General features: G+C 37.0%; 1 protein-coding gene across 1 annotated transcript in view; it reads right to left on the bottom strand.

Annotated features, from left to right (window-relative positions):
* LOC104526382 (palmdelphin-like) overlaps window positions 1–5,886 on the bottom strand; it is a gene marked incomplete at its 3' end in the record, with an annotated part of 11,729 nt that extends 5,843 nt beyond the window's left edge. Inside the window, exon 1 of the mRNA XM_010169818.1 lies at window positions 5,595–5,886. Within this exon, the coding sequence (XP_010168120.1) occupies window positions 5,595–5,639 (45 nt within the window). The remainder of the gene's footprint in view (window positions 1–5,594) is intronic.
* Window positions 5,887–8,893: the final 3,007 nt, after the last annotated feature.

Below are 8,893 nucleotides of genomic sequence, written 5' to 3'. Positions count from 1 at the left end.
ATCCAAATTAAACATAATTTAAAGTTGGGAAGGGTAGAAGAAAGGGGAAGAAAACAGGAAGAAATAACATTTGAGTGCAATCGTACATGAAAAATGAGGTTAGAAATGGGTCTTGACCAAAATTCCGAAGGCAACCCACACATTGCTTAAGAGAGGAAAGAGTCTGCATGATCTGTGTTGCAGCTGTGATACATCACAAAATGAAATGGGCAGTTGATGAGCCCAGCACTGAGTTCATGTATCTTGTGGCTACTGGCTGAAATAAACAGGAATAAATAAATATATAGAAATTTATTTTGATAGTTAAATAGTGGTAAAGATGAATACAGAAAATACTTCATACATGTTGCTGTTATCTCTCTTAAAAAGAAAAAAAAAATTTTTTCTGTGCAAAGGCTGTTTTCCTGGCTGCTGAACTTTAGAAGGAAAACCCTCAAGTAGTACTGATCTATCATAGTGCTATCTTCATCCTTTTTGCTACAGATTATAGAAAAAAGGACATGGGTGAACAGTCTCTGAACACTGGCAACACTTGAGTGTCTTGTGTCTTTGGGTAGCTGCTGTCATGTGGAATAGCCTTGTGGCTCCTCTATATGAGAACAAACACTGATTCAGTACTTTGTCCTTAGCAGCCAGTGGGAAAGAAATTACGCCAAAGGAAACTAACTTTTGTTCTTACAGGCTATTCTCTTGGTCAGCCTTAATGCTATAAAATCCCGTTATTTGATATGGCAACTTTTGCACTTGTTTCTTGGTGTATTTTAGGGAAGTAAATTAAATCATCTGTTCTCCTGTGTAGAAGTGTTTGCTGACTGGAGGCTAATCTCGCTTTCCTTTCAATTAGAACAGATTACTGACAGGTTGTTGGGGTTTTTTTGTTGTTGTTGTTTTTTTTTGTTGTTTTTTTTTTTTTTTTTTTTTTAAACAGAATCTGTTTCCATATAAGTATGGCTTAGGAAGGAGTGAAGTCCTTCACAAACATGGGCAGACACTTGCCCTTTCAGCCCACCTGAAGAACCACCTATGCATAGGGAGTGTAGAAAGTCATTAAGGAAGTGCTGGGCATAAGGCTGGGAGTTGTTCTCTGCTGTCTTCCTGGGATCTGGGATTTGGAAATAGGAAGAGCTGTAGTGTGCTTGGCTGAATCACTTCTATATTACTGGAAATTAGACTTAGCACTGGGGCTACAAGCACACTTTGTTGAAGATAGGAAGTAGAAGAAACCACCTGGCCTTGAGATTGAGGGCAGGGCTACAGGCTGGCCAAGCACAACTGATGGTATGCTGGGGTTTAGTAGGTGAATGAGTGTCAGGGATCTCTTCTCTCTTGCAGTCTGTGAAGTGCAGTAACCATCTATAAACACCATCTGTACTTTGCCATTTTTCCTTGATGGCATTAGTCTGCCTCTTTAACACACCAAACAGCTGGTAGGGATCTTGCCTCAAGACACATGCTACCTGTGTCTCTGTAGTGATTTTGAGTTTTGTCAATGCTCTTTAATACAGTTAACAAAGCTACTAGTTTAGGGTCAGTACAATACGTAACTTGTCTGCAATGTCCCTTTTTCAAGATCTTAGCCAAGAGGTGCTATGCTGGATTTTACTCAGCCACCCCTGATTTTAGAGACATAGCATCTGGTCTTTGCCCTTCACACCTTTCATTAATTAGGAAATATTCCTGATCTCATTGTATAAATAGCCTTTAAATAACCCATCATGAGATGAGCAAAGTGTGACAAGAGCTTGTGTTTACAGATTTTTAGAATTCTTAAGGAAACCACTTTTTCTCTTTACTAAAGTTCTGGATAAGATTCTTAGCCAGAGAATGAACTTCTACTTGGTTTATGCTTTTAAAAAATATTTTAAGCTAATTAAAATATTCTTTTTGTGCCAGTAGAGATGTATACTAAGAGTCTGGGCAGTTTGAAAAGAGAAGTGGTACACAAAAATACTGTGCATAAAGCAATCTGTGCATAAAGTGCAAAGGCACAAATAACTGCATTTTTAAATAACTGTAATAAGGTACCTATTCAGTAATGAAACTTTTGCCCATTTCTTTTGTTAGAGGTCTATGTTTCTTTAGCATCTGATTTTTTTTCTCTTAAAGTTTTCTACTTGTATCCTTTGGTGTTCTAGCATGTTTTAATTTCACTGGTTGGTAATAAACATCCATTATACAATTATCCAGATTAAATAGGTTGAAATAGATTGTCTTTTATACATCTAATCAAAGAAAGCTTGAAGGTATAATGCTAGAAGCTAAATTCAAGGAAGATGTATGAGGAACCTTTTTGAAACTTGTGTTGCTAGAATAAATTTTGAAACCTGTTAGGACACTTCCTACAGTGTATTTTGCTATGTTTTGTCTGCAAATCTGGTCTTTTACAAGGCTTTGACTATACATCTGATGGGATAATAAATGTTTATTCCTAGCTAGCTAAGGGATCCATACTTCTACTAAACCTCATACTCTGCCCCTGTACACAGTCAGGTTGCTGGCAGAAGTTCTCTAATACTCTCTTACTATGTTCTTGTTAATGTGGGAAAGATTTGCTTTTTATGAAAGAGCACCTTCATCCCTTCCTCTCTGTTGTGCATTAACGCAAGGTGAGACTGGAGCTTTGGTCTTAATTTTCACTCCAACTGAAATATGTAGGAATCTTTCCTGACTTTAGACCATAGAAAAGAATTGTGTTCTAAACTGTATCTTTCTGAAAGGAAGGGAAACACATCTATGGAGCAGTGCCTTGCTAGGTATTTTGTGCGCCCAGTCCATTCGTTTGTGTCAGTGTCCCACAGTGGTGCCAGTGTCAATCTGCCTGGTCCCATAGTAAATGCCATATACTGCCAAAGCCAATGGAGCAGCTAATGTTTAGCTGATGTATTTTTGTTTTTATGTAATGTTCCAGAGATAATGCTTGGTTATTGAGGTGTCTTATCTGGAGGTATGGACACTTTAGTCTGATGGCATGAGACTGCAGAACTGTCATAATTCAAATCTTTAATCACAGAACCACAGAATTGTAGGGGTTGGAAAGGACCTCAGGAGGTCATCTAGTCCAACCCCCATGCTAAAGCAGGTTCCCTACAACAGGTTGCACAGGAAAGTGTCCAGGTGGGTTTTGAACATCTCCAGAGATGGAAACTCCACACCCTCTCTCGGCAGCCTGTCCCAGGGCTCTGACACCCTCACAGTAACGAAGTTTTTCCTTAAGTTTGTCTGGTGTTCCAGTTTTTGCCCATTGCCCCTTGTCCTGTCACTGGGTACTACTGAAAAGAGCCCGGCCCCATCCATTTGGCCCCCACACTTCAGGTATTTATAGACACTGATAAGATCCCCCCCTCTGTCTTCTCTTCTCCAGGCTGAAGAGTCTGAGCTCTCTCTGCTGTTCTTCACACGGGAGATGCTCCAGGCCCCTCATCATCTTTGTGGCCTTAATCACAATTCAAATCTTCTGTCATTTTTGTTTTCCTATAGAATGGAGGATTTGATGAGAAAGGATTAAGCCTAAGGTTCCTTTTTAATTGTTTTGTCTCAACGTTTGCCACAGCAGATACTAAAGCTTTAGTATTTTAAGATACATCAGTCTCTCTAACAAAATGGATGCATTTGATTTTTTACTTAGTGTATTCTAGATACACCAGCAGCAGGTGATATCTGCATAACAGAGAAAAATAGTTCCTTTTCAGAGCTGTGGGAGCATCAAAATTTTAAAATAATAACAAGTATTTTCCTTTTTGCTTTGCTACATAGAGAAAATATGAAAAAGAATTTAAAAACAGCTACTGGCTTTTTGAGAACCAGGTGCTGTAAAAGGCATTTAACAACAGAAACCAATCAGATTTTAGTGCAAGTGCAATTATTTACCCCTCTGAGTGCTCCTTGCTGTCTTTTCTTAGATCCTTTACAACCTACATCTTGTAGGTAGCACTTAAAATTACTAGGTATGTTGCCTGGGTCAAACCTTCCCACAGCCACCGAGTACCTCACAATTGTAATTGTAATGTGTTATTTTCTCGGAGAACTTGTGCTGCAGATTCTTAAACCTGATGATAACTTCACCTTGTTTAGGTTCCTTCATTTCTGCAGTGCATTATAACGAGTACACTGAGTGTTTCAATTAAATGCTCTCAACTGATGAGAGAGCAAAGTTCCTTTACACAGCGACTGTAATAAATGAAGTCATGGCCAGAACCCAAATATGATTTCCTGTAATGCAAGACACTGGAAGCTGTCACAGTCTTCTCCAATATTCATCTGGTGGCAAGGATGCAGCCAGGGGACGCTAATCCTAGTATGTTCATAGGAGACCTCATCAGGTAAGCGTGCTGCTGCATTCCTCCTGCTAGATACCAGGAAGTACAAAACATTGCAAGGCCTGGACTTCTCTGGAGCACCAAAACATTTCTTATCTTTTAAGCCCATATGCTAGAGACAAACTCCAGGTTATGAGTCTGGTTCAAACACCGTTACAGTTAAGCAAACAACATACTCTAAAACTTCTAAAACATTTCAAATTACCTGATTGTGGGTTTGAGTCAGGTTTCAAGTAAATATGATAAATGGGCCTGTTGGCTTTTATGAAATGTCATAACTAAAACTCAATTTATTCAGCTCCTGTAGATTTCTAGTTATTCCTTCTCACATTTATTTTGGTTCCAATATGGTATTTTTTAACTCTGCCTACCATTTATTCATTTTAACTTAGCCTACCATGCTAAGAGTATGAAAAATACTTTTTTTTTCCCCCATTATTTCTTTTCAGAGGTTGCCTTGTGACAGTAAGTGATCCTTCTGCAGTTTTCCGTTTGTCGCAAAGGGCCAAATTTAGGTTTAGTTTAATTCTTTTGTAACTGAATAGGTTTCAGTGGAGATCAAATCAGAGGAGAACTTGGATTCAGCCATTTTTGTTATATCAGGTAATATTCCTTTAAAAAATAACTCAATAGTTCCTTTAAAACACAATAAATCTTTTGAATTATATTTCACTGTAGAAGAGAAACTGAAAACATTTTCTAATGTCTTTAGCATGAACTTCAGAGTCTTTCCCTCCCTCTGAAAACTGACAGGCAGGAATTTGCTTAATCCAAGCTTGTCCTTTTTTACTTTTCAGACAGCAATACTTATGAATAGATCACAAATAATTCAGAAATTGTATTTAATTCCACAATGCAAACACAAAAATCTTTCATCTCTCAGTTTTGTTGCAAAATGGGAAAATTGATTTGTTCTGGAATTCTCTATCTATATTTTGACCTGCTGTCCTTCAGGTAAACATTCAGTTGTGGTGGTAGTAATATGTACTTTAGACTGTCCAGTAGTGATTTGCACACACTTTTACTGCTTTGAATTTAACTTGAAAATGCGATACAACCCAGTATGAAGTCAGCACAGGCAACTTTGCTGTCTTAAAGCAATATCTTATAAACCAGAATTAAAAAGAAACAATTTCAAGCAGACGTTAAATCTTTCTGTCCTGGGATAAATAATTAATCAGAAAACTCACAGTAGCCCATTAACACAATACTACTTCTAAGCTTTTTTTTTTTAATTTTTTTTTTTTTAAATCGTGAGTCATAACTATAAGCACTTACTGTTATGGCCTGGAATCTTTCTTTCAGCAATTCGGCTTCCTCCATTCTAGAAATCAAAAACAGACAAGTAGTGAAGGAAAACAGAATGAGACCATAAGCAAAAAGCCTCCTGGTGGGGCCACAAAAAAAAGCTGAGGTGATTTGATCCAATTCCAGAGCAGAGAGAAGGCAAAATTTTTGACTTCTCAGGAGAGTCCCTGAACAGATGAGCAGATCAGTCCAGACAGATACATGTAATGAGGGTGTGTAGAAGCGGCAGACGTGGAGAGTGCTGGCATGAGTTGACTGACAAGTTGGAACAGTGGAGCACAAGCCCTTTTCCTTCAGAAGCTGCCAACTCTTTGTTTTAATGTGCTCAGTTAGCGTGCCATTGCTTCTTTAACTGTTAAATGCCCAAAACTTCTAGGACCGTGGTAGAAGTAAACTTTTATTATGTTCCAATTTCTTTCTTACCTTTGTGTATGCTTCAGGTGATAAACAAGTATTTTAAACCTATTAAGTATTCCTATTGCTTTTAAATCTTATTTCACCTGTTTTAACCTGTTGTAATGTTATCACTGTAGATGGCATGGGTTTCTTTTTAGATGGCAGTTTTAACTTAGTTTCCTAGATGAAATTTTTAGAGAAGCTATATTCATAGCTGGAAGGATGTTTTAGAGTTGCTAGCCTAAATTAAAATAAACTTTAAGCAATCAGATCTGTCATTGAATGCACGTGTTAATCTGTACAATTACTGGTCAGCTCTCTAGGACTCAGGGGAAGCTTTGTCTAAGTAAGGATTTCAAGTTCATAATTTCAGTGTTACCAAGATGAGTGTAAAATGCCAGTGGCTCTCATGCTGGATTTCCATTCAGCTGACTTGAAGGTTTTTTTGCTATGGACTTCTGCTGAAAACAGCATTATGCTCCTTAGGGGATGGCATACATTTTGACCTTTCCGATTATGTGAGTGGGAGTCAGCCATCCAAAATCAATCTGGGAAACTTGCAAAACAAGTGGAACTGCCTTTAGTAAAATCCAGTTGTAGAAAAAATTCTAAGCAAGATAAAGCTGAATTCGAACAGCATAAAGATGTAATGTGGATCTGGTATCACTTTGTTACCCTCAATATCATGTAACTTTGTAAGGACACCAAAAGGAGAGTCAGTCAGCATGTTTGTTTTTTTCCCTGCTAATTCACTGAGATGACTAAACTCAGCAGGATTTGGTAAGGGGTTTTACTTTACATGTCAGTACAGTGACCTGAATCTTGGTGGCAAATCAGACTCATTACTATCAATTTCTATGATGTTACAGAATTGAACACTTGATGATGAAGTTTCATCCTCAGAATTCAATATGAATCAATACTTCATTTAAATTTCCACCTTTCTGGTATGGCATCATTCTTCCATATACACAAGCAGACTATCCCCCTCCACACTGGGACTAAGGATGCATTAATGTTTTGTTTATACTGTGATCCACCCTGAGGTTTTGTCCAAACTTGCAAAGACCCCATGTTTTATTCTCTAGTGAATATTTTTTTTTTTTTTTTTTTTAGAATATTAATATATGCTTCATTTGGTCAGCACTCAAAATTTAAAAAAATTACCACATAAAAGCAAATGTGAAGTTCAAAGACAAGTGTACTCAGGTATATCAAAAGGCAGATTACATGGGAATTTAAATGTGTTCAGCTCATGGATTTGAGAATAAGATCAACCATCCCACTGAATTAAATATATTCTTGCTGCAGAAGCCAATAGAGAGACAGTCTTTCTATTTAATCTTTCATGAGTTAGTACAGCCTGCCTTATTATATTTTGAAAAAAACCAAAACCCCCAAACTTATTTCATCTTCGTCTTCTGCAAAGTTCATCTTAAATTTTAAGTGCTTATGTGGACTTCAAAATGTTCAAAAATCTTTAAAGCAGCAAATGACTACATCAGAAATAAAAAATAAGGAAGTCTCTTTTGGGCCAGAAATCTGTACTCTGATATAAATGGGATTCCATTCTCAGTGGGTGGAGAAATGAGATCAGTATTTCAAATTTGAATTAGAATCAATAGGATTGCATTGCTTTGAATTTTTATAATCTAAAATATTTTCCTAACTTTATGCTCCAAAATTATTTAAATGCTTTTAAAAACTTTACTTGTGGATGTCGTATATTTACAGACCAGAAAAGTTTTCCCTAATCTAAACCCCCAGATTTTGAAGTAACCTGAAGATGGTTTCTAAAATATTGCTTCCTTTTTTAAAGTGTCTGTTATTAAGAAAGTATTTAAAGCCAACTTTAAACATTTTAAGTCATATGCCCCCCTTGCTAGCTAGGTAGGATTTGTTGTTCAGTCAGTAGGTTGTTTTCCATTTAGCTTAATCCTATTCTAAATGGGATTTATGTGCAAGAGAAGAAATGGACCAGCTGTCATTTTGTCTGCCCCTTAAGCCTGCTTCACCAATAGGAGTATCCATGGTGTTATAGCTTAGACCAGTAAAACTGAACAGCTGTGTTTTCAGTTTGCAGGATTCTTGGAACAAGGTTTTTCAGAACTTGCCTGTCAGAAATACATCCAGAGGAAACTATCTACCTATTCTGCAATTTTAAGGAAAAAGAAGAAAAAAAAAATTTTGTGGAGGAATAACATCTTGGCCTGTGTTTGTAACTGGCAACTGTATATTTTTCTTTTGGTAAAACAGGTTCTGAGTTATGCAGAAAGTGTTTGTTGTATCACATGGTGAGTCATACAGGTGGGATTTTTTTTACTTTATTCTTCCTTTGTTTATGGCCATAATCTACTTACAAAAACATCCTCAATTCTACTCTTACTCATTGCACTGGGATTTCTTTTGAAACAAACTGTTAAACTAAGGTAATCCATGTATAGTGAGTTATAGATTGTTGTAGAGGCAAATAATTGCTTCTAAGTAGAAACATCTTATTAAAGGTAAGGAGCAAGAAGCTTTCACTTTTTGAAAAATATGTTTGAAAAAGTGAGTTTGAAGTGAATGGAGTTGATCAGATTGTTGTCAGTTGAAAATAGCCTATACTTTCTGGAAAGAGGGGTTACCAAGTTTGTGAATCACCATTTTGTGCATTTTAACTAGTCTGATTATTTTGCTTCATGATGGGCTGCCTTCTATAGCTGTGTTTGAAACAGGTAAAGGGCATTTTGGACTTGATGTCAAAGTGAATTTTATATTCTTACAGTGGGCAAATGTACTGCCACTGTGCATCTGTCCACATGTAGCCTTGAATATCTGACAGGAGAGGAACTGAGAGGAGATTAATTTTATTGTAAGTCCCTCACTGAAAA

The sequence above is a fragment of the Antrostomus carolinensis genome, unplaced genomic scaffold (assembly GCF_000700745.2).
Source record: "Antrostomus carolinensis isolate BGI_N321 unplaced genomic scaffold, ASM70074v2 scaffold8776, whole genome shotgun sequence".
NCBI classification, from domain to species: domain Eukaryota; kingdom Metazoa; phylum Chordata; class Aves; order Caprimulgiformes; family Caprimulgidae; genus Antrostomus; species Antrostomus carolinensis.
Note: the sequence above shows the minus strand (reverse complement) of the source record. Positions and strands in the feature narration are given on the sequence as shown.